Source organism: Muscardinus avellanarius, assembly GCF_963383645.1.
Source record: "Muscardinus avellanarius genome assembly, chromosome: 14".
Classification (NCBI taxonomy): domain Eukaryota; kingdom Metazoa; phylum Chordata; class Mammalia; order Rodentia; family Gliridae; genus Muscardinus; species Muscardinus avellanarius.
Window position 1 is genome coordinate 91,369,713 of NC_137800.1, and position 25,478 is coordinate 91,395,190.

The following is a 25,478-nucleotide window of genomic DNA, read 5'->3' on the forward strand; positions in this document are numbered from 1 at the left end:
AAAACTTTAGGTGTTGGTAACAAGTAGAATTTTTAGGGCCAGAATGCGCATGTGATCCTTTACACGAAAACATCCCTCGCCGGCTCATCTTGAGCTGTTCCTTTTCTTAGTGACAAGGAATGGCAGCTTCCCAGTGATCACATTAGTGCTAGGGGAGGGCTGCGGTGACAGGGCGCGCTCCCCGCTGAGCAGAGGCAGCTGCTTGCTCCGGATTGCACTCACGACTCCTGCCCAGGGACACCTGCTCCACGGGCCGTTCACGAGAGTGCCAGCCAGCAGCATCCTCCTGCTCTCTGCAGTTACTGCAGAGATGGCCTGTCCACGGGCCTGGGAGCTATACATCTTGAATAAAAATAGCTAAAGGAGCTGCGTGCAGGGGCGTACGCCTGTAATCCCAGTACTTGGGAGGTTAAGACAGGAGGATAACAGGTTTGAGGATAGCCTCAGCAACTTAGTGAGATCCTGTTTTAAAATAAAAAATAAAATAAGGCTGGGGTGTAGCTCAGGAGTAGAATGCCCCTGGTTCAATCGCCAGTACTTAAGAGAATTCTTGTGTAAATTTTATTTGAGAGTGCTTTAGTTTTAATTCACCATGGCAATAAACACGTGATTGTTTTGATAGGATTATGTTAAAGACATTAAATGTTGTCTTTGATTGCATAGTGTTTTTGTTTTTGGTTGTGTGCCAGTTTAATAAAAACATATAATTTCTATTCATTGACCTTTGGACCATGGTAGGAGGATCATTAGAGATATTTTTTTGCTTGTTTGTTTTATAAAATTTCCTTTCTAAGGCAGCACATGCCTGTGACTCCAGTACTTGGGAGGCTGAAACAGGAGGATCATAGGTTCCAAGGCCGATTTAACAATATAGTGAGACTCTCGGCAACCTAGAGAGACCCTTGTTTCAAAACAAAGCATACAAAGGGCTGGGGATGTAGCTGGAAGGTAAAAAGCTCCAAGTTCAGCCCCCAGTTACACACACACACAAGGAAAGTCTTCTGAAAATGTGATTCCTAGGTTACTTTTAGCTGCCGGAAGTTAACATAATGGCAGGGTTAAGGAAATAGGCCAAAATATGGCTTGAATTAAAAGGGAATTTCTATTTAAGAAGCGAGAATTGAGTAGATGGAATATTCCTAACATGTTCTCCAATCCTGTTTTAATGATGGGAAACTTTTTTTTTTTTTTTTTTTTTTTTTGGTGGTACTGGGGGTGGAACCCAGAGGCTTTATACCTCTGGGCTATATTCCCAGACCTATTTTATATTTTATTTGGAAACAGCATCTCACTAAGTTGCTGAGAGCCTCACTAAGTATCTGAGGCTGGCTTCGAACCTGTGCGATCCTCCTGTCTCAGCCTCCCAAGCGCGGGGATTATAAGCGTGCGCCACCACGCCCGGCTATGAGAAACTTAAAGACATAAATACAGCGAATGGAAAAGTATTTTGTAAAAGCTCCTACACAGAAAAGTTAAAAATGGAGCAGGCGAGGTAGTGCATGCTTATAATCCCAGTATTCTGGAGGCTGAGATAGGATCACAGTTCACGGCCAGCCTCAGCTGCTTAGGCCTCCACAACTCAGTGAGACCCTTTTTCAAAATAAAGAGTAAAGAATAGGGCTGAGGGTGTAGCTCAGAGGTAGAATGCCCCTGGGTTCCATCCCCAGTTCTTCAAAAAAAGGAAGGAAGGGAGGGAGGGAGGAGAGAGAAAAGAAGGAAGGAAAAAAGAAAAGGAAGGAAGGAAAGAAAGAAGGAAAGAAAGAAATAGGACCAAGAGTGTGGCTCAGAGGTTAGATGTCCCTCGGCTCAGTCCTTAAGTGCCACAAAACAAGCAAGCAACATACAGACCGAGAGCAGTCATCCTATGTGGAGTGGGCGGGGCACAAAACCACGCAGCGCCCCGATGAGGTCTGTGTCCCGGCACAATCGGGCGGCCACGCCAGTGTCGGTGCTGGTCGCAGCGCCTGCGCGTGAGCGAGCGATTTTGTTGGTTTTTTTTTTGTTTGTTGGTTGGTTTTTTTTTTTTTTTTTTTTTTTTTTTTTGGTGGTACTGGGGTTCCTGGAAGCCCTTCTACCTCGGGGCTACACTCCTAGACCTATTTTTACATTTTTATTTGGAAACAGGGTCTCCTAAGCCAGCACGCGGCTGGCTTCGAACCTGCGCAATCCTCCTGTCTCCGCCTCCCAAGCGCAGGGATTACAAGCGTGCCCACCACGCCCGGCCCGCGATTTTGTTTTTCTCGCCTGTGTGTAGATGAGGATCTGATGAGTGACTGTTTTTCCCTTGGAACAGTTTGCATAGACTCGAAGTTCTTATTTCACTTTTCTGTGGTGCTTGGGATTGAACCCAGCAGGGTTCTGTGTCTGAGCTATATCTCCAGCCCTATTTCATTTTTAGCTTGAGACAGGGTCTCCCCAGGTTGCCTGCCGGCTGGCTTTGAACCTGCCATCCTCCTGTCTCAGCCTCCCAGGTACTGAGAAGACGGCCTGGGGAGTTCTTGTGTTCCCAGGACCTCCCCACACCGCCTCGGGTTCAGAAGTCTGATATTTGGATAAGTGGCATTAACGGCCTCATTTGTTTTCTTTTTATGACAGCGTTTTGAGTGTTATTTTACTTTCAGAAATGTTTAGCTTTGCTGTCTAGAGCAATAAGCTGGCGAGGATTCTTTAGCTTTCCTTTGTTTCGTATCAAGACACCTATAAAACGGGCTGGGCATGTGGCAAATAAACTAACTTTTTTTTTCTTTTTCAGTCCTGGGGATGGAAGCCAGGGCATTCTACCTCCAAGCTACACTCCCAGTCCTATTTTTTATTCTTTATTTTGAAACAGGGTCTCACTGAGTTGCAGAGGGCCTCCCTAGGTAGCTGAGGCTGTCCATGAACCACGATCTTCCTGTCTCAGCCTCTCAAATGCTGGGATTACAAGCTTGCGCCACCACACCTGGCTAAATTTTAACTTTTTTTGTGTGTGTGTGGTACTGGGGTTCCTGAAAACCCTTCTACCTCCAGGCTCCACTCCCAGGCCTATTTTATATTTTTATTTGGAAACAGGGTCTCTTAAGCCAGCGCAATCCTCCTGTCTCCGCCTCCCAAGGATGGGGATTACAAGTGTGTGCCACCATGCCCGGCTAAATTATAACACTGTTTAAACTGGGCATAGTGGCGCACGCTTGTAATCCCAGCGTTTGGGAGACTGAGACAGTAGTATTGTGGTTCGTGGACAGCCTCAGCTACTACTTAGTGAGGCCTTTTGCAACTCAGTGAGATCCTGTTGCAAAATAAAGAATAAAAGCCGGGCGTGGTGGTGCACGCTTGTAATCCCCGCACTTGGGAGGCGGAGACAGGAGGATCGCGCAGGTTCAAAGCCAGCCGTGCTGGCGTAAGAGACCCTGTTTCAAAAAGATAAAATAGGTCTGGGAGTGTAGCCCGGAGGAAGAAGGGCTTCCAGGAACCCCAGTACCACCAAAAAAAAATAATAATAATAAATAAATAAATAAAGAATAAAAAATAGGGCTGGGGGCGTATTTCAGAGGTAGAATGCCCCTGGGTTCAATCCCAGTGCCACACACACAAAAAGACTTTTGTTGCTGTTTGTTCCTTGGACCTTGCTCACAGGGCACAAGACAGGCAAAACCCTAGTCTCATTGTCTTCGGATAATCTACTGGCTCTCTATGGCCAAAGTCTCAACAGATGAAGATTTTTAGTGGCAAAATGTGTCATTATGAGAAGTGATATTAAAAATCAAAAGCAAAATATGGATAGAAGAGCATTTGGATTCATTAAGTACACGATGCTGTAGGTGTGATCGACTGAAGTAGCTGAATCTGAAATCAGTTTCCTGTAAAAGCCTGCCGGGTACTACAGTAGGATCAGTGTTTACTCACTGCTTGGTCTTTGCTGTTTAACAGGTGATTGGTCTGCTGGACGTCTTCACGCCCGCGCGGTCCCTGCAGGAGTTCAGCGATGTGTGAGTACATCTTCTGCGTTTACCGTCCTCAGCCAGAGGGTGAAGCTCAGCGGTCCAGCTCTCACTCTGGACCACGGAGTGTCTTGCATGCTTCAGAGCACTCTGCTCCTATTCCTGATGCTCTGGTGGGTGGGTGGATGCAGAAAATGTGTATTATAGGTGGTACACTTCAGTCCACCCACCGTGGCCGGAGCACTGAGCCCTCTTGGAGAGCCAGTGTTGTGTTTTTATACAAGTCCCATGGAGAAGAGAGTAGGGGGAGCTTTATTGAGATTTTTCTTCTCAAAATGCCTGTTCTAGCCTATTTATTTTTATTTTTTTGTGGTGCTGGGGATCGAGGGGGGGGGCATTCTACCTCTGAGCTACACCCCAACCCTATTTTATTCCTTATTTTGAAACAGGGTCTCACTAAGTGATGGAGGGCCTCACTGAGTAGCTGAGGCTGGCCGCGAACCTGCGGTCCTCCTGCCTCAGCCTCCCGAGTGTTGGGATTGCAGGTGTGCCACTGCGCCCGCCTCTTCAGCCTTTGCAAGTGCCTTTGAGGGCTGAGGCGCAGCCCCAGCTCCATGCAGGCTTCTTGCTGGTCTGCTGCACACATGTGGGAGACGATGCTAGCACTCCATGCCGATGTTTGAGGGACCACAGTTTTGCGCTAGGACAAGGGCAGGCCCCACACGTTGAGAAGAGCCCCTTCTCCTGATGTTGTGCCAGTCTGTTGTAACCTCTGAGCCTCAGGAGCGAAGCAGTGCAGGGCCTGGAATTCCCGGGAGCCGTTAGCGGAGCACGGGAAGACGAGCAGTAAGGAGCGCAGGTTTCTCTAGGCCGTGTTGTGGCTTGGTCACCGCCGTCAGCATCGCGCTCGCTGCAGGGCTGGCATCTCGACGCTCGGCAGAGCGCGGCTGGGGCGTGGCCCTCCAGGTCGGTGCCTGTGGGCAAGACAGAGTCCAGCAGCAGCTTCCTGCACGAGCTTTCCGCCGTAGTAGCTTCCTCCCGCATCTCCACGCCACAGGCGTACTGTCCGGTAGGAGAGACGGACACCTTCACGCTCGGTCCTGTTGCAGTGCTGGCGTTCCCCAGGGGAAAAGGTGATTACTCTAAAAGTCAGGAAGAATTGCTGGCCGTGACTGCTCTTCCTTAGCCTGTGTTGGCAGCTTCCCACCCTGTAGCAAGTGCCTGAGGTGATTAACATGAGCGCGGAAGGTTCATCCTGGCCGATGAGTTCAGAGGCTGCAGCCCGTCGCTCTCAGGCCCTCTGGTGGTGGCGCTGGCGGCCCTGAGGAGGCGGTGTGCACTGCAGAGCCAGACCTGCAGGAGCGGAGGAGGAAGGGGGCAGGATGGGTGCTGTGGTCCCCTTTAAGAGCATGACCCCACCTGAGCCCCGCAGCCAGTCACCATCCAGATGACAGCCCCTCCCTCTTACAGCCAGTGCGGGTCCTGGGCCACGTGCGGGCGCCCTTCATATTCCCCCACGGAGTGAGCACACTGTCTGGAAGGGGCTGGGGAGGGAGGGAGAGGAATGAAGATGCCGCCGTGGGCGAAGCCGCAGGGCCTCCTGCCATCGCACCGCTTTGGGATGGCTTTGGCCGGGAGTAGACGAGTGCTGGCAGTTTAATCATGGCCGCAAGACCCTTCCTGCTGCTGAGCGAGGTTTAAAACCAAGCAAGGCCGGGTGGTGGCCACCCTGTGAGCCCCGTACCTGGGTGGCCGGGACAGTAGGACTGCAGATTTGTGGTCAGTGTCTGCAATTTAGCGAGGCCCTGTTTCAAAATTAAAAAATAGGGCTGGGGTACGGCTCAGAGGTAGAATGCCCCTGGGTTCCACCCCCAGTACCATGAAGAAGAGACACAAGCAAAGGCAGGTGCTGGCGGTTCCTGAACACATAGGCTGTGTGTCCTCGCCCCCTGGGCGCGGGGCCTGCCGCGGGCTGTACTTGAAAAGAGGCCGCTGAGAATAACCGCCTTGGCCGCTCCTAGACGTGAGGCAGCTCGGCCACTCGTTCGTGGGTCACGCGCGCCGCCTCTGAGCCTCGCCCAGCCTCCGGGTAAGCGAGGGTCGGTCTCACCGACGATGCGTTCATTTGCTCCCTTGGGCAGATGTTGGGTTTCGGGCTCATTTGCCATTTGAACTGGATGAAGGACCAGCCTTGTCTGTGCGAAGAGACTTAACTGAGGCAGTTGCCGTTTGGAACCTCGGCTCTGTCCTGTGTGAGGGCACCGACGACACGTTCACCCTCCAGCGACGGGTGCAGTGTGTTTATTGGCTTGTGTTTGTACGTCCGTTCAGTTGTTCCTCGAGTACCACTCTCCCACTGAGCTCTAGCTGGTCCTGACGCGTGCGTGCGTGCGTGCGTGTACTGGAGATGGAACCCAGAGGCCTTCTACCTCAGGGCTACTGCAGTCTCGGGAGTTGAACCCAGGGGCACTCTGCCTCCAAGCTACCCTCCCAGCCCGATTTTTTTTATTTTTTTATTTTGAAACAGTCTCACTAAGTTGCCAAGGGCCTCACTAAGCGGCTGAGGCTGGCTGTGAACCTGTGATCCTCCTGTTTCAGCCTCCCATGTGTGGGGATTACAGGTGTGTGCCACCATGCTGGACTGAATTCTGCTTTTTCCTGTGGGGTGTGTGTTTGGGAGCGGGGAAGTACTGCCTTCCTTTGTCCATCACTGAGAGAAAGCCACCTGGTTGTTCGGGCTGGCAGAAATACTTTCACTCTGGGAGAAGAGAGCAGACTGCTCAGGAAGGCCTGCAGAGAGGACTGGCACCAGCTGCTCTAACACTCCCGTCTGCCCGCGCTGGCCCGGGTTAGGCTTAGCCGTGCTGCCCGCGCTGGGCTCACGCTGCCGGGCTCCAGCATCCTCCTGCCCCGCCTCCTGAGCAGCTGTGATGACAGGCCCCTGCGCCGGCCTTTGCTGGCAGTTTTGTTGTTGTTTTAACCTATCAGAGAGGTCTGTGGAAATGCCAGCGGTGGCTAGTAAAGCACCTTATAGATGTCTTCCTGACTCATTTGAAATAAAAGTAAATCACACACACACCTGTGTGTTACAGGGGATTGAGCCAGGAGCATTCCAACTGAGCTAACTTCAGCCCTGGAAACATGGTCTTGCTGAGTTACCGTGTGCTCAAGTACACATCCTCTAAGAAAATACCATTCAGGCTGGGAACACAGCTCAGAGCAGAGAATGCTTGCCTACCCTGTGTAGGCCCTGGGCTCAATCCCAGTACCACAAAAAGGAAAAGAAAAATTACCATTCAGTTTTGTTCAACACAATCATTAAATGCCACCTTTCTTTAAAAAGGGTGGGGGGACATTCGGGAGGCAGAGATGGGAGGATCACGGTTCACGGACAGCCTCAGCTACTTAGCAAGGCCCTTTGCAACTCAGCGGGACCCTGTTTAAAAAATAAACAGACAAAAAATAGGGCTGGGAGTGCAGCTCGGAAGTAGAATGCTCCTGGGTTCCATCCCCAGTACCGGAGGGGAAAAAAAAGAGGTGGGTGGGTAAAGACGTCAAGGCCTTGCTGGGAGTGCGAGCCTCTAAGAAGTCTGTGGGAGGCTGGCTCCGTGTGGCCTTCTGTGCATCTCACGCCTGACGGCGACACCCTGTCACTAAGGTCGTGCTTGGCCGTTCCGCGCGCTCCTGTGCACCCTCCTCGCTAGACCCCATGTTTGTCTGTCCCACTGCTGTGGGCAGCGTTTGCAGAGCGGCTGAGTGCACGGTGGCCGGTGCTGCCGCCGCCTACCTGGCTAGCATCAGTGGTGCGTTGACAGGCACGGTGCCCGTCTTAACTTGTCTTATCCTCTGCTGGGACTGTGTGCTCGACGAGCGAGTCTGATTGGTGGGTGTCTTTGCAGCAGATGAGAACGGTCACGGTGGTCACGGTCACGAGACAGGCTCACGAGCTGCCCCGAATGGTCTTCCACCCAACACCAGGACGTATGGTCTGCTGACCAGAGGCGAGGCTTGGGCTGCGCGCTCAGGAAAGCGCAGCCTGGCCTGGTCTTTCCGACGCTCATGAGTTGCCCTGAGTCACGCGGCTCAGGAGGAACTGAGTGCTCACATGTACCTGCCGGAGGCAGTTCTTGGTACTCCACGCACAAACCCGTGAGCGCTGGATAGCTGGATAGGAGTGAGCTTGTGAGAGGAAGGGCCAGTGTGGTAGCAGACAAGAAGGGCAGCGCAGGGACGGGGCGGGCACGAGGGCCGGAGGCCTGAGCAGGAAGGGCACCCGCCACAGGTGGATTTTGCGCACACTCTGGGAAGGCAGGCCTGGCTCCGGGGAAGAGCACTCCAGGCAGCAGGTGCAGTCAGGGCAAAGGCCCGTGGCGGAGACGCCCACGTCAGCCTGGAGCGGGCAGCGCGGGGTGGTGAAGGGTTTCTGTAGTTCACTCGGGTGTAGCAGGGAGTCTTTTGAGGAGAGGAGTGGCATGTGCTGAGTTATTTATTTATTTATTTATTTATTTGTATTGGAGATTGAACCCAGGGTTGTTCTACATCTGAGCAGCACCCTCAGCCCTTATGTTTTTCATATTTTCTCTGATTTTATCTTTGTGGTGCTAGGGATTGGGCCCGGGAGCTTTCTACCTCTGAACTACATTCCCTTTTTTAATTATTTTATTTGGAAACAGATTCTTGCTAAGTTGCCGAGACTGGCTTCAACCTGTGATCCTCTTGTCTCAGCCTCCCAAGTTCTGGGATTTGCAGGTGTGCACCACCACACCTGCTGAGTTTATTGAAGACTCTGCCACTTGTGTTGACAAGGGCCTGTAGTGATCCTGAGGACCATGGGCCGTGTCTCAGAGACTTGTGGCTACAAATTGCCAGTTCCTGTGATTGTTTTAAACACCTGTTTAAACAGGGAAGCAGTGCTTTCCGCCTTCTGGCAATTGCTCTGAACATGGCCTTTGCAGCGGAGATACCCATCTAGAGGCGTACATGTTTTTCCTGCGCAGGTTCTTTCTGATTGTATCGCACGCTTCAAAGAGGGAGGTCTCGACAGATGGGTATTACCCAAGCGTGCTGAGCAGACGAGGCTCGGGCAGGGGTGCTGTCTAGAGTGCTGAAAACCACCCGCGGCCTGTTGGCTGCTCCCCACCAGACCCTTTGAGGAATGTGGGTTATGCCCTTTCTATTTTGACTAAACTCCAAGGAGTCCATCTTCATAAAGATGGGAGAACAACATAGCTTTCCACCTGTGCTTACGTCAGACTGCCCTTCATTTATCTTAGGAATTTGACAACTACAGTGACAATATTGGATTTGTCTTTATTAAAATACAATTAAATAGCCGGGCGTGGTGGCGCACGCTTATAATCCCTGTGCTTGGGAGGCGGAGACAGGAGGATCGCGCAGGTTCAAAGCTGGCCTTGCTGGCTTAAGAGACCCTGTTTCCAGTGAAAATATAAAATAGGTCTGGGAGTGTAGCCTGGAGGTAGAAGGGCTTCCAGGAACCCCAGTACCACCAAATATATATATGGCTTGGGGTGTCGCTCAGAAGTAGAATGCCCCTGGGTTTAATTGCCAGTACCACCAAAAGTACACGATGCTTATGAGACTGAAAGTGGGTTCTGTGTCCCTCCGCCTGTGAATTGTGTCGTTATTAGCATTGCAGTCTTGGCCTCATTACCCCAGATTTTCGAGGGAAGTTCTGACTTCAGGCCTGTAGCTGGGCTGGGAGAGCTCAGTGGCAGGGCACTTGCCCTGCATGCTCTAAACAAAGCCCTGGGTTCAGCCCCAGCACCACCAACAAGCAGCTTTCCATAGTGTTCTCACACTGACCAGAATAAAGGCCAATTTGAGGTAAAAAATGCATAATGACTTGGCAGTTCTTCTTAAGACTAAAGATCCGCAGCAACTTAGCGAGGCTCTATTAAATAAAAAATAAAATAGAGCCATGGGGTAGCTCAGTTGTAGAATGCCCAGGGGTTCAATCCCCAGTATCAATTTTAAGAAAAGAGGTCATTATTGATCATAAGTATTAACTGTTGGGGGAGCTCCCCGAAGATAGCGCTCTGATTCTGCGTCCTGGAGTACGCGGCTCCGCTCTTGTTCTGTGATGCCAGGGACTGAGCCCCTCTCCTGAGCAGGCTCTCGATCCTCGTCCTCTTTCGTTTCCTCCTGTATGCAGCGGGGCCCCTGTGAGGCTCAGCGTGCAGACTGCTGGGACCCTGGAGGAGCCGAGGGACGAGGCCCGCAGGAGCTGCCGCCTCCGCCCGTTCCTGTGTGCTTGCGGCTCCTCTGAAACCAAAGCTGCCTTTAGGAAGCGCTTCAAAGAGTCTAACTTACCTGCCTAGCACGCGAGAGGTCCTAGGCCAGTCCCCCCACACACCCAGTCTAGTTTATGCTTTAAATTATGTTGAGGGTTCGCCGGGCGTGATGGCGCACGCTTGTAGTCCCTGCGGAGACAGGAGGATCGCGGTTAAGAGACCCTGTTTCAAAAAAAAAAAAAAAAAAGGGTCTGGGAGTGTAGCCTGGAGGTAGAAGGGCTTCTAGGAACTCCAGTACCACACACACACACACACACACACACACACACACACACACACACACACAAATTATGTTGAGGGTTCATTTACCTTCTCTTCAAAGTAATACAGACATGCATGTTTTAAAAATAAGAAATGTGCCAGGCGTGGTGGTGCACACTTGTAATCCCCTCTCGTGGGAGGCTGAGACAGGAGGATCCGCACAGGTTCAAAGCCAGCCTCAGCTACTTAGTGAGGCTCTCAGCAACTTAGACCCTGTTTCCAAATAAAATATAAAATAGATCTGGGAGTATAGCCCAGGGGTAGAAAGCCCCTAGTTCTACCCCACTACCACCAAAAAAATAAAATAAAATGAAAATAAATAAAAATAAGAAATGTTGAAGCCGGGCGTGGTGGTGCACGCTTGTAATCCCAGCATTCGGGAGACTGAGACCCGAGGATCGTGGTTCGCAGACAGCCTCAGCTACTTAGTGAGGCCCTCTGCAACTCAGTGAGACCCTGTTTCAAAATAAAGAATAAAAAATAGAGCAGGGAGTGTAGCTCGGAGGTCGAGTGCCCCTGGATTCATCCCCAGACCCATAAATAAATAAATAAATAAATAAATAAATAAATAAGAGAAATGCTGAAGTCTAACCTTAAGATCAGGACAAAGAAGAATTTCAATTCCTCTTCTAGGAAGGAAAACACCTACCTTAACTTTTAAAATGTAACCGCTTTAGTCCCAGGCCGGTCTTTTCTCCTACCGTGTAATGCCGTACTGAGTGGGTTAAGGTCTTGTGTCTAGAATTTCCGAGGTGAACCTGTTGGACGTGAAGCTCATCTCCCCGTAGAGATGGCGCCCATCCGCAGCACCGCGCGCTGCGGGCGAAGGCGTTCTGGAGGCTTCCTCCTGCCTGCCTTTCCCTCAGCAGGAGTGCTGTCACCGGCGGCCTCTGACTGGGCTCCTGTGAGGGGAGAGTCGCGCTTGGAGATCTAAGGATACTCCATTTCCGGAGCTGCAAGCGGGCACGGCTGCCTGGAGGCGCACACCCTTGGTGGGTTGGGAACGCACTCAGCGTGCGAGGGGAGCGCTGCGACCAAGCGGACGCCGGCGCGCCGGCTCGTCCCGTGCTGCTCTCTACTCTAGAGAAACGGGAAAGATGAGTCAGACGGGAATGACCGTAAAACTCAGACACAGTGGCTGGTGGTCAGATTAGAACAGGGCGTCACAATGAGCTTTTGCTGCCACTGCCCCTCAGTAAGTAGTCGCAGAGATTTTAGTTACCACTATGGCTTGAATCTGGGCATTCTGCCCTCAAGCTACACCCGCAGCCCTTTTATCATTAATATCATTATGATGATGATTATTATTTACTTTTTTTTGTGGTGGTACTGGGGGTGGAACCCAGAGGCTTTCTACCTCCGGGCTCCACTCCCAGACCTATTTTATATTTTTTATTTGGAAACAGGGTCTCACTAAGTAGCTGAGGCTGGCTTCAAACCTGTGCGATCCTCCTGTCTCGGCCTCCCAAGCTCGGGGATTGCAAGCGTGTGCTACCACGCCCAGCTATTATTTACATTTTGAATCTGGGTCTCAGTAAGTTGCTGAAGCTGTCCTCAAACCTGCGGTCCTCCTGTCTCAGTCTCCCAAATACAGGAATTACAGGCCTGAACCACTGTACCTGGCTAAAAAATTACGTGTGTGTGTGTGTGTGCGCGCCTGGGATCCTACCTAGGAACCCGTGCACACGTGAGAGCACCGTTCACGTGGAGTTCTTCTCCCAGCCTAACATGTTTTTGGCAGTACTGGAGATGCAAACTAGGACCTCAGGTATGCTGGGCAAGCCCCTGCCCCTGAGCCTGGTGCCTGCCTGAAAACTTGTGACAGTCTTCTGAAGACAGGAGCCTGCCTGGAGTGGATGACTGGTGCTCCTTCTCCCTAGGTATCTGGTGACCCATCTCATGGGGGCCGACCTGAACAACATCGTGAAGTGCCAGAAGCTGACGGACGACCACGTGCAGTTCCTGATCTACCAGATCCTCCGAGGTCTGAAGGTGCGGCGAGAGCATATATTTGAGAAGCTAATTTCCTCTTTTTCCCCTCTTTCCCGTTTAAGGCTTTAAAAGAAATAAATAACTTTTCTTAGGGAAAATTCAAATGCAGAATCACAGTAAAGATTGTATCATGTTCACTCTGGCCAAAACTATTTCTTACCTTATGTCTTTTGTGTTTCCCAAGTCACAGATTATTTTAAAGCAAGCCTAGGCACCATCATCCCATCCACAGACACTTCAGTGTAAATGCCTGAGACCGAAGCTGGGTGTGGTGATGTGCACCTGTAATCCTGGTACTTGGGAGGCTGACACAGGAGGATCCTACATTTGTGGCCAGCCTCCACAACTTAGTGAGACCCTGTTTCAAAATAAAGAATAGCCGGGCGTGGTGGCGCACGCTTGTAATCCCCGTGCTTGGGAGGCGGAGGCAGGAGGATGGCGCAGGTTTGAAGCCAGCCTCTCTGGCTTAAGAGATCCTGTTTCCAAATAAAAACAAAAATGGGTCTGGGAGTGTATCCCGGAGGTAGAAGGGTTTCCAGGAACCCCAGTACCGCCAAAAAACATAACAATAAAGTAAAATAAAATAAAAAATAAAGTAAAGAATAAAAAAATAGGGCCTCAGCTACTTAGGCCGGGTGTGGTGGCTCACATTTGTAATCCCAGTATTCAGGAGGCTGAGACAGAAGGATCGTGGTTCGCGGACAGCCTCAGCTATTTAGTGAGGGCCTCTGCAACTCAGTGAGACCTGGTTTCAAAATAAAATAAAAGAATATAAAATAGGGCAGGGGGTGTAGCTCGGAGGTATAATGCTCCTGTGTTCCATCCCCAGTACCACAAAATAATAATAATAATAATAATAATAATAATAATAATAATAATAGGTCTGGGAATGTAGCTCGGAGGTAGAATATCTCTGGGTTCAATTCCCAGTGTAACACACACACACACAATATCTGAGACAGAAGGATTTAATTGTTACATCTGAAATATAATAGTTTATTGATAACAATCTACTTATCTAGTCACTGTCATATTGAGGCTTTAAAACCTCTTCAAGGACCTAATTTAATTGCGGGAGGAGCAGATAAACAGAGCTCTAAATTTAAACTGTCCTTGATATTTAGTGGCCCCAGCCCTTACGGAGCCCGGCCTTAGCACCACGCAGTGCAAACTCACTGGGGAGGTGAATGACGTGCTCATAATTAAGGTTTTATTTGTTTTTGTGGTTTTTTGTGGTCCTGGGAGTTGAGCACAGGGTCACTCTTCCTCCAAGCTGCGCCCCCAGGCCTATTTTCCTTCTTCATTGTGAAGCAGGGTCTCACTGAGTTGCAGAGGCCTCGCTAAGTAGCGGAGGCTGGCCGCGAGCCCAGATCCTCCTGTCCCGGCCTCCCGTGCGCCCCCAGGCCTGGCTCTGAGCCGGCAGTGCTCACGGTGAATGAAGACGATCTACAAAGAAGCCGAGGCTGCAGAGGTTGCGGCCGAGGCGCCCAGCTCTCGTTGAACTCCTTTTCTTTTTCTTTGCAGTACATACATTCAGCCGACATCATTCACAGGGTATGTATCGTGGCTTTGATCGAAACGCTTGGGGTGTGGGGTGGGGAGTGGAAGAGGGGTAGCTCACCAGAGTTCTGGCAGGTCGAATGTTTTTTCGGGGGGTGTTCTACTAGGGATGGAACCCAGGGGCTTTCTACTTCCAGGCCACACCCAGCCCTGATTCATTTAGAAACAGGATCTCAGCACATTGCTGAGGCTGGCTTCAAACCTGTGATCCTCCTGTCTCAGCCTTCCAAGCAGTCTTGTCAATTGATTGCAACTTTGCTCCAAATTCAGACTGATTAGGAAAGATTAGGCCCAGCGTGGTGGTGCATGCCTATAACCCCAGTACTTGGGAGGCTGAGACAGGAGGATTGCACATTCAAGGCCAGACTCAGCAAGTTGGTGAGACCCTGTTTCCAAATAGAGAAAATAGGGTGGGGCGTAGCTGGGAGGCATAACGCCCCTGGGCTTAACTAGTACCACAGGAAATGAAGGGGGAGGATTGTTTGTGTCAGTTTTGATCTAACTGGGTCTAGATACTGACGCCGGATGGAGATTGGCTGTTCCTAGCAGAATGGGCTCTTGCTGTTGTGGGATCCTCGTGACCTGTTAGGCTCCTAATCGTGACCTCTGTCTGCTCGCCCCCAGGACCTAAAACCCAGCAACCTCGCTGTGAATGAGGACTGTGAGCTGAAGGTAAGGGGAGAAGACACTACTCGCTGGCTTCCGTCCCGCCTACACTTTGGGTTGACCTGGAAGACTCCTAGGGGAGTGGATTTGGAAGCGATGGCTTTGTATCCGAAAATTCAAGTGGTCCTGAGGAAGATCAGACTTTGAAATTCAAGCCATAGACTGAGTCAGTGTTTAAAATGAAACAGACATTGAAAATGGGTTTTGATGGTATGTTTTTATTTTAAAGTAAAGTTAAATTAGAAATGCAGTGTATCACTTATTCTTTATTTGTTTTGTTTTTTGTGTGGTACAGGGGATTGGACTCAGGGGCATTCAGCCTCTAAGCTGCACCCCCAGGCCTTTTTTTTTTAGGGTTTTTTTAGCTTTTTAAAATTTTTTTACGGTATTGAGGATGGAACCCAGGGGCATTCTACGTCTGAGCTACACCCCCAGCCCTATTTTTTTATTCTTTATTTTGAAACAGGTCTCACTGAGTTGCAAAGGGCCTCACTAAGTAGCTGAGGCTGGCCGTGAACCTGCAATCCTCCTGTCTCAGCCTCCCGAGTGCTGGGAGGGAGAACATTTTTGTTTTGATATTTTAATGTCCCTGTAGGGTGTCTACCGTGCATTCTCAGCCTGGACGAAGAATTCTGTTCACGGAAGTGCCGTCCAGTCCCTTTGGCGTGACAGCACAGATTCTCTTGCCCGCCTTGTGTGTCTCGCAGCTTGCTGCTTCAGCGGCGGTGTCTCTTCTCCCGTAGATCCTGGACTTCGGGCTGGCGCGGCACACGGACGACGAGATGACCGGCTACGTGGCCACGCGGTGGTACCGGGCCCCCGAGATCATGCTGAACTGGATGCACTACACCCAGACAGGTGCTGCTGCGGGTCTGCGGGGGACCCTGCTGGCGGGCACGGCGCCCGCCACTGTCGTCCCCACGCTTAGGGCGCCGGGACGGGGTGTGGTGAGCCGAGGACAGCCTCGGCAAGTGAGCACGGTCCCTCTGCAACTTAGTGAGATCCTGCTAAAAAAAATAGGGCTGGGGGTGTAGCTCAGAGGTGGAACACTCCTGGTTCAATCCCAAGACCACACGAAAAAATCAAAATTTCAAACAAAAGACTACACTGGATGCACTTGAGAGTCATGGAAGTAGAGGTGGCGGGAAGGAGGGACTTCTTTCCCACAGGAACCCTTTTTATAGCTCGCAGTAGAGCGTATTGCAGTCGCTCACACGGGAAGTGGCTTTTCCACACAGCGTTGACACTGCGTGACGACCCATTGAGTGTGTGTGTTGAGATGTCCGTGCCATTTCCTGAGTACTCCACCTAAGACAACTGCTTGGTTCATCATCTGAACCCTGATAACACTCGGGGGAGCCCACTACTTTGTCAGTGAAGAGCTTAGTTCTTTTAAGCATGTTCTGACTTACCCACCTGTGAAGCCCTCTACTGAGGTAAAGGCCTTAATAAGCTTATTTTTTTCTATAAAAATGAGTATGAAGCCACGTATGGTGTCGCATGGCCGTAATCTCAGTATGTGGGAGGCTAAGGCGGGAGGATCGCAGGTTCTGGGACATCCCCACAAGCAGTGAGACACTTCGCCACCTCGCAGGACGTTTGAGACAGGAAGTAAGAGAGGACTGAGCGAGCAGCTGGGCGGCAGGACACCCCCGCGCTCAGTCCCCGCCAAAGGAGAGTATGATGTTGAACCTCAGCCGTCTTAAACATTGGTCTCGGCTCCACTGGGCAGGCGGGCCGCAGTGACCGCGTGCCTCTTCTCTTTCCTCTTGCCAGTGGACATTTGGTCGGTGGGATGCATCATGGCGGAGCTGCTGACCGGGAGGACCTTGTTTCCTGGTACCGACCGTATCCTTTAAGAAGCTCCGGCTTCCGGTGGGTCTGTCTCCCAGTGTCCGTGGACGTGTGTTCGCTCTACTCACCTGCAGGGAAGCTTCTCTATTTCTTGTCTACATTCTGGACGTGCGTTACGAGGTCTGCCCTCTCGCTGAGGAGTTTGCCAGGAAACAGGCTTTACTTTGTTTTTGTGAGTTGGAAAAAACTTTTCATGAGCTGAAAACCCCTTTCACCTGCCATCCTTCCTCAGCAAATCCCTTACTCTGTGACCGCCCACAGCTCTTCAGAGATCCGCACACACTCAGGGGACGCTCTAGGCCCAGCGACAGGGTCGGTGTCCTCGGACAAACCCCAGTGAGCACAGGTGCCCTCTACAATGCGAGGGTGTCGTGCCTGGCCGCTCTGTGTGTGCTGTGCTGGATCCCCGCAATGATGTGTCCGCTGACTGTGTCGCGCCAGGAGCGAGACGGTCGCGTCCCCCTGTGCCTGTGTTCTCCAGCACGCGTGGCTGACAAACCGAGGCTTATCCCTAAACCCCATCTAGTTCATGGCTGATCACCGCTTGATTTCAGCCCCTTTCCTCATCACCGCATTCTTATTTTTACAGTTAAGTAATCCTGTCATCAAAGTGGAGTCTGTGGGAACTCCCTTCATTCCACCTGGGAGAGCTGTTTAGGGGAGAGACATTGTTAAAACGTGTCTTGGTGGCAGTGGTGGCGCACACCTGTAAGCCCACTGCCTGGGAGGCTGAGACAGGAAGACGGCAGGTTCAAGGCAGACTCAGCAACTTAGATCCTATTTCAAAATAATAAAAATTAAAAAGGCTAGGGCCAGGTAGAGTACCCCTGGGTCCAATCCTCAGTACAAAAAAAAAGTCTAGAATTTGTTTGGGGTTGTTTTGATAAAATTCAGTGAACTGGCCTTCCAGCGGCCTTGGTTAGGCTTTAGAAGTGCCAGTTTACCTCTGCTCAGTCACTCAGAGATCTCAAGCCATCTTAGCTCTCCCCCACGTTGAACCCACTGAGTTTATAAACCAGAGCGTCTGTTGCCTTCCCTAACCCTTGGAGAGCGTTTCTGTGGTGACCAGGACGTTCATGTTATCTATCCGTGTGTCCATTCTAACCATCTGCTAGACAGTGTACTTTCCTCATGAACCGTAAAGCCTCTGTTCCCCAGGTAAAGCTGCTCTCTGGCTAGGACTGCATGGCGGGAGCTCGGGCTCCCTGCGTAGCTCACCTCGTACCCACCCCTGCACCGGTGTGTGCGCGTTGCTGGGGGTTGCACCCAGGAACGCTCTACCTCCCAACTGCACCCCCAGCTCTTTTAATTTTTTGTTTTGGAGCAAGGTCTTGCTAGGTTGCCGAGAGTCTCACTACTTGAGACTGTTCTCCGACCTGCAGTCCTTGAGTCGCCCGCCGCCTCTTGCCCACCGCTGGATTTAAGTTAGTCTAATCCTAGTATGTCTCTCTTATTCTTTATTTCTGTTACCACACACCTGTTTCTTAGCAAGTGTGTGTTGGGGGGAGTTAGTTTACAGTCCAGGCAGAGAGAACTAGGGTAAAGTCTGGCCTCCCCTTGGCGCCTCCTCTGCAGCAGTGGCTCTCCTGAGGGGTCTGTTGGAGCCGTGCGCCTCCGTGGACACAGTGCCGTGAGCATCGCAGCCATGACCAGGGGTCAGGCGTAAGGTGGGGTCTTAGCTCTTTTGCCTCCAGCAGCCTGACAGGCCTCCCGGATTCCTTCGTTATGTGGTGGTGCAGAGCTCAGGAGGCTGCCGCGAGGCCTCCGTGAGGTGCTGTCTAGCAAGCGCTCAGCCCGGAGCCTGTCTTCTCGGGCCTTGGCGGACATTGCTCCTCCCTCCGCCCACCCCATGGTGCCTGTGTGGCACTAACGGTGCCGACGCTGGTTTCGGTTCTGTGCTAGTGAAGGGCAGACGCCGGGGCCAGTTAGAGGTGGCAGTGTGGTTCTTGAGGCCTTCAAGTCCTGTGGCATGGCTGCTGTGTTCTCAGATGGCAGACCCTTTCAGAACTTAGAAACTGAGTTCAAAGCATTTTTGTGAGCCAGGCCTGGTGGCGCAGGCTTGTAATCCTAGTATTGGGAGGTCTGAAGCCAGCCTCAGCAACAAGGTTTGAGGCTCAGCAACTTAGTGAGACTGTTTCAAAAACAAGAAATGAAAAGGCTGGGAGTAGCTGAAAGAATGCCCCGTGTTCAGTCCCCAGCGCCACACACAAAAAAGGACTTTCGTGGTTAAATATATAATACAAAATTTACCACTTTAACTATTTTTAAGTATACAATCTACTGGCATTCATTATATTGTATATATCTACTATATAATCTGCTAGCATTAATTATATTCATGGTGTTGGACAGTCTTCTCCACTGTCTTAATATTCTTGTGACTTTGCAGATTCAAGAAAAGAGCCCTCAGCCGGGCATGGAGACACACGCCTGTGACCCTAGTACTTGGCAGGCCGTGTGAGGGGGTCACAGGTTTGAGGCCAGCCTCAGCAAAATAGAAAGGGCAGGGGAGTGGCTCGGGTAGGCGCCCGGGCCCAGCCCAACCTCGACGCGGGGGATGGCCGCTGTGCCGCGCGTCCCGGCTGGGGATTGCAGTGCCGACTCACTCAGGTGCCGCTGACTTTGAACTCAGGATGTAACTGGCGCTTGACGCGGCAGCTTAAGGAAGAGAGAAGGTGAATCCTCAGCCCTGTTATGCGTTCCACGCTGCTCGGCATCGCCCTGTCCCGGGGCGTCAGGTCACTACACTCGGTGCAGGAGCTCCCCGTAGAGGCGGGTTCTCACGGTGTGGTGGGAGGCGGCGCGCTGGGAGCCCCTGGCGGTCAGCTGCTCCCGGCTCGCGTGTTGCGTGTGGACTCCTTTTTATTGTTGTTGTTGTTGTTGTTCTTTTCCAAACATCGTGAAAGAGTTCAGACAAGCCACACGACAAAGAGCAGCACCACAAGTTCCCGTGTGCTCCCTGCCCGGGTGGTGAGCCACGGCGGCCACGAGCCCCCCGGGCACTCGCTGTTTCAGATACGCTTCTCTGTTTCCGCCTTCCTGTTTGTGGGGCTGGGGCTGGACCCAGTGTGCCCGCAGGTTACACTAAGTTGTGAGGCTGACCTCAATCCTGAGCTCCTCTGTCCCGCCTCCCGGGTACCGGGGTTACAGGTGCACACCACTGCTCCCAGCTTTCTTCTTCACTTTTCTTTTCTCTTTTTTTTTATTTATTTTTTATTTTTTTGCAGTATTGGGAATGGAACTCAGGGGCATTCTACCTCTGAGCTACATCCCCAGCCCTATATTTTAGTCTTTTTATTTTATTTATTTATTTATTTATTTTATTTTATTTTATTTTTTTTTTTTTGCGGGTCTGGGGATGGAACCCAGGGGCATTCAACCTCCGAGCTACACCCCCTGCCCTATTTTTTTATTCTTTATTTTGAAACAGGGTCTCACTGAGTCGCAGAGGGCCTCACTAAGTAGCTGAGGCTGTCCGTGAACCGTGATCCTCCGGTCTCAGCCTCCCGAATGCTGGGATTACTAGCGTGCGCCACCACACCGGCTCTTCATTTTTCAAAAGCAGTTTTACTATAGATGCTAAAAGCAAGTATCTTAATAAATGTTGAAGAAGAAAAATATTTTAGAATGGTCCTTTGTTTTCTCTTGACGTTGTATTTTGAGAGAAGACTTGAGTCCTCGGGTTCATCAATTAACAGGTTTCTTAGGAAATTTTTGTGTGACAGGAGAAATGACTTGACAACCCAGAAGAGAAGGAGGAGGCTGTCCTGCGTCACTCTCGGGGCTCCCGCCCACCCCACACACACGGGTCAGCTTCCGTCTCTGGAGTTACTTCATTGAAGCAGCTCGGTCCTGCAGCCTGTTCTGGTGCTCGTCCTCTTTTTATTTATCTACCGCTTTGCTTACTGTTTATTGATTTTGGAGTGTTCTTCTCCAACTCCCTGCACGGGGAGGGTATGGGAGCGCCCAGTGCGTGGAGGTGGTAGGACGCCCGCCTGCCCCGTGTCCGAGCCCCCGTTCCCTGTCGGTCGGTGTTTCTGGCCTGCTTGCTGGTTTGTCTGTCCTGCTTACTGTTCATGCGACCACCTCTTCCTTCTGTTACAGAGAGCTTGCTCCCAGAGGTGGTCATTGGGCCAGCACGGGGGCTCAGGCCTGTGCTTCCAGCACCCAGGAGGTGGCGGTGGGGCACTGCAGGCTCCAGCCACTAGCGAGACCCTGTTTCAAAACAAAAGTAACGGAGGCTGGGCATGTTGCTGGGCAGTAGATTGCCTCTGGGTTTAATCCCAGTAGATAAGAAAGCCGTCTCAGACCAGAGTGGTTGTCGTCTTCATTTCCATTAGAAAGATTTGGGAGAGTTAGGCATTTCAAATTGGCGGGGTGACCATTACAGTTCAAGCCCATCTTAACCCTACAGGAGGCACGTCCTGTGTCTGGGGAAGAAGGCCGAGGCTGCTGCGGGGGGCTGTCAGGACGCAGCAACCCGCCTGGCACGCTCCCGGCCCAGCTGGCTCTGGCCGCCCAGATAGCACCGGGGCCTCGCAGCAGCCATTCCTGTTGGGAGGCTGGCCTGTGCTTCCGTGGGCCAGCCGGCAGCTCTGAGGACTGTGGGGACGTCTCCTGACGCCGGTGCTTGCAGACCTGGGCGTGTTTAATTCCACGTCAGGTTCGCACACCTCTGATCGTCGGCGGCCAGGCCATCAAGGCTTGCCTTGTCTGTGCTCCGTGGGCACCACACTTGCCTGTTCTTGTGGGTGCACGCGTGAGGCCTCTGTGGAGCCCGGTATCGAGTGAGGTGCTGCTTCTGGACTGCTCGCCATGGGCTGTGGTTGTCCTGGTGTGGAGGGCAGAGTGGAGTTGAAAAGCGTGATCGGCCGACATGCTGACACACGCTTACAATCCCCGTACTTGGGAGGTTGAGACAAGAGGATCGCGAGTTCTAGGATTGTCTGAGCAAGTAGTGAGACTCTCGTTAACCTAGTAAAACCCAGTTTTAAAATAAAAATAAAAGCCAAGTGTGGTTCACACACATGTAATCCTAGTACTTGGGAGGCTGAGACAGGAGGATCACAGGTTCATGGCCAGCCTCAGCTGCATGGTGAGGCCCTCTGCAACTTAGTGAGAACTTGTTTCAAAATAAAGAATAAAAAGTAGCCAGGCGTGGTGGCACGCTTGTAATTCCAGTATTGGGAGGCTGAGACGGGAGGACCCCAAGCTCACAGCCGGCTGCGGTAACCTAGGGAGACCTCTCCAGATAAGGAAGTCAGGCTGGGGTGTAGCTTGAGTGTAGAGCGCCTCTGGGTCAATCCCAGTGCCGAGAAATCGGAGGGCAGAGCACAAGCTGGCCGACGTCCCCTCCTTCACCCTATTCCTCCGGTTGGTGCACACCCCAGGTGCTGGCTTGCAGGTGGAGGCTTGGCGCCCAGGCTTAGGCCAGAGCCCTTCCAAGGTGTGAGGCATCTGCTGGGTTGGCCTGCCTGAGGTTTCCTTAGGCCACGCGGGGGCAGGGCGCCCTCTGCTGGCTGGCGGTCACGCCGCACACGCCCTGCCTGCAGCCAGAGCAGGAGGGAGAGGCTGCTGGCTCTAACTGGGGAGGTGGGGGCCGCCCTAGGAAGTCACCGTCCAGAACTGCTGACTTATGTGCGCACACCGAGCCCCGCCTCCAACATCGCTGCCTTGTCTCCACGAGGCTGGGGGCCTCCTCGGTCCCTGACTGGTTGCGGGGACCCGAGCCGGCCTCTGCTGCCCCGCGAGCGCTTTCTGTGAAGCGCGAGGGCACGGGCCCCAATGGGCCCGCTGCCGCCGTGGTGGACACCGAGCCTGTGTCTGCGCCGCTGTCGCTGACAGCCAGGCTGCCGAGGGTGCTGGCCTGGCCGGCTGGGCGACGAGGGCCACATGCACGCCACGGAGGAGCCGGCCATGGAGCCGCCACGTGCACGCCACGGAGGAGCCGGCCATGGAGCCGGCGGCGTCTTGTCTGTATGTTGTGTTTGTCGTTGCGTGTCGTTGCATTTTATTGTCCCAGCGTTTTCCTTTATAGCCCACCGTTAGATATTGATCAGCTGAAGCTCATTTTAAGACTCGTCGGCACCCCAGGGGCTGAGCTTTTGAAGAAAATCTCCTCGGAGTCTGTGAGTGGACCCTCTGCTCCGATTGTGCCCTCTGCCCGGGGCTCTGGCGCTGGCCCTGTCCTTTGACCCTGGTGTGTGTGAGCACACGCCTGTGTGCATGCTTGTGCCTGCCTGCCTGCGGGAGCGTGTGTTTTCTTCTGTCTTTATCTGGGTATGTTCTTAAATCACGGGAACCTCTCTTGAGCTACTGCCTCTTAGCAAAAATGAGATCCAAGACTCCGACTGATTTAAGAGATTTCTGGGAAACTTGTCTCTGTCTTCTCGAGTCCTGACTTCATCTCTCTTCAAGTCCTGCTTATGTTCAAGAGCGCTTTTTGCATCTTGCTCAGTGTTCGATCCCAGGTCGTGACCTTTACCAAGCCTTTCTGTAAACCCATCACTGATAGAGCGCAGTGTGGACGAGGCAGGAAGGGACACCCCAGACGCGACGCGCATTGCTTACCGCTGTGTCCTCCCCGGTGCCGACTTGGCTGTTTATCTTAGACGCGGCAGCTCCCTCACTGTGTGCGGGGGGGTGGGGGGGTCTTCCCCACCCCTCAGCACTCCGCGGAGACCCTCCAGCCTGCTCTCCCGGGCCCGTGGGGGTGGGTGCTGGCCAGCCTCCCTCCGGCCTCTGTGCCGTGGAAAGGCTGGGACATTAGATAATGCCACTCTGCCCACGGCCCTCATTGCCTGCCATTGGCCACTTGGGGGCCAGAGGTGGGAGAGAAGCCGTGAAAGCACAGCCTCCCCATTTCCCCTGTCTGCTGCCAGGCGCTCGGGCCAGGGGACGCGACTGGAGCCCGGCCCCAGCTCGCCTGCCCAGGCCTCCTTGCCTGGTGCGAGGGCTGCTGGGTGGGCTGATGCAGGCACGAGCAGGTGAGTTTTAGCTGCGCACCGCGTCCCTAATAAGATGGAGAGTACCACCGTCTAGTTATGCAGGGTTGTTTTGTGTGGGGGGGGAGGGGTCTGGGGATGGAGCCCAGGGGCATTCGACCTCTGAGCTACACCCTCTGCCCTAGTTTAAATTCTTTATTTTGAAACTGGGTCTCACTGAGTTGCGGAGGGCCTCACTAAGTAGCTGAGGCTGTCCGCGAACCGTGATCCTCCAGTCTCAGCCCCCTGAATGCTGGGATTACAAGGTTGCACCACCATGCCTGGATTTTTTGTTTTGTTTTGTTTGTGGTACTTGGGATTGAACCCGAGGACATTCTACCTCTGAGCCACACCCCCTGCCCTATTTTTTATAAAAATTCTTTATTTTGAAACAGGGTCTCACTGAGTTGCAGAGGGCCGCACTAAGCAGCTGAGGCTGTCCACCATTCGTGATCCTCCAGTCTCAGCCTCCCGAATGCTGGGATTACAAGCGTGCACCACCACACCTGCCTACCAGTTTTTAAATTTCTACCCCAACAGAAGATTGTGTAGACGCTATTTCATTTTCTTTTAATTTTTTAAAATAAGGGAGCAAGGGAAAGAAAAGCTGTGGCTCGCCAGGCCTGCGCTGAGTGGTTTGGCAGAGCTGAGTATAGATTCCAGGTGTTCTGATAACGAGACCTCAACTGCAATCTCTCGTGAAAGTGTCGACAAGGAGAGGTGTTTTTCTTTGTAAGATACAGAAGATGAATTAGAGTGAATGGAAGAAGAGAGAAGATCTTCGGATGGATGGGTCTTTTTTCTTTTATGCATTTGTTTAGGTTAGCTAACGGGCGTGGAGGCAGAGGGAGGCTTGGGGAAAAGCCTAGTTAAGAAAAGCATGGGGCCGGGCGTGGCGGCGCACGCTTGTCATCCCCGCGCTTGGGAGGCAGAGACAGGAGGATCGCGCAGGTTCGAAGCCAGCCACTTGCGCTGGCTTAGGAGACCCTGTTTCCAAATTTTAAAAAAATGTAAAAATAGGTCTGGGAGTGTAGCCCAGAGGTAGAAGGGCTTCTAGGAACCCCAGTACCACCAAAAAAAGAAAGAAAGAAGGAAAGAAAGGAAGGAAGGAAAGAAAATCATGGATTCAAAAAGGTAGGCAAGATTAAGCAGATGTTCATGACACTGCCTGTGTCCCTTTTTATCCTAAAAGCACTGATCTCTGGAGTGCAGAATGGAAAAATAACAAAGCCAGGTAAGTACAGTTGTCCAAAGATTTCAAACATTAACAGAGACATTACTGCAGAAATGGAAAGCCGAGGGCTGTCTCTATTACTCCTAAGAAGTAGCAAAGTACCGGGGCACGGGGACTCCCACTTTTAATTCCAGTACTTGGAAGGCCAGGACAGAAGCATTGCAGACGCTCATCCCTGGGTTCCATCTCCAGCAACACACACACACACACGCACACACACACACACGCACACACACGTGCGTGCGCATAGTGAGGTAGTAATGTTAGTGTTTATGAAGAAATCCAGTTAAGAAGTAATAGGATGTTAGTGAGAGGGTGTGGCATGGGAGGGAGTTTATCTAAACGGTCCTGATGGAGGCTGAGAGCAGAGAACCTACTTGATGGGTGTTGGTGTCCCAGCACCTGTGGGAACCGGTGAAAGAGCGAGATCATTTGAAGACGGCTGAAGCCCCGCCGGCCGCGTGGTGCGCACGCGTGTCACCCAGCACTTGGGGGGTGGGACAGGAGGATCACAGATTTTGCAGCCAGCCTTACCAGCTCAGCAAGGCCCTGTTTCAAATAAAAAATAGAATAGGGCCAGAAGTATATCTTAGAGGCAGAACGCCCCTGGGTTCTATCCTTAGTACCACAAAAGATAAAAAGAAAGCAAATGCCTGACTTGCATTCTTCTCTAGAAAGAGTCTTAACCTGGCAGGCG

At 52.1% G+C, this 25,478-nt stretch overlaps 1 protein-coding gene across 3 annotated transcripts in view; it reads left to right on the forward strand.

Moving 5' to 3' along the window:
• Positions 1-25,478, forward strand: part of MAPK14 (mitogen-activated protein kinase 14) — a gene marked incomplete at both ends in the record, with an annotated part of 56,647 nt that overhangs the window by 23,308 nt on the left and 7,861 nt on the right. For 2 of the 3 annotated variants that reach the window (XM_080710952.1, XM_080710954.1), the window contains 7 exons: positions 3,910-3,968; positions 12,373-12,484; positions 14,009-14,038; positions 14,669-14,716; positions 15,454-15,568; positions 16,487-16,558; positions 22,613-22,692. In XM_080710952.1, the coding sequence (XP_080567078.1) occupies positions 3,910-3,968; positions 12,373-12,484; positions 14,009-14,038; positions 14,669-14,716; positions 15,454-15,568; positions 16,487-16,558; positions 22,613-22,692 (516 nt within the window). The remainder of the gene's footprint in view (positions 1-3,909; positions 3,969-12,372; positions 12,485-14,008; positions 14,039-14,668; positions 14,717-15,453; positions 15,569-16,486; positions 16,559-22,612; positions 22,693-25,478) is intronic. The other variant, XM_080710953.1, reaches the window with a different exon arrangement.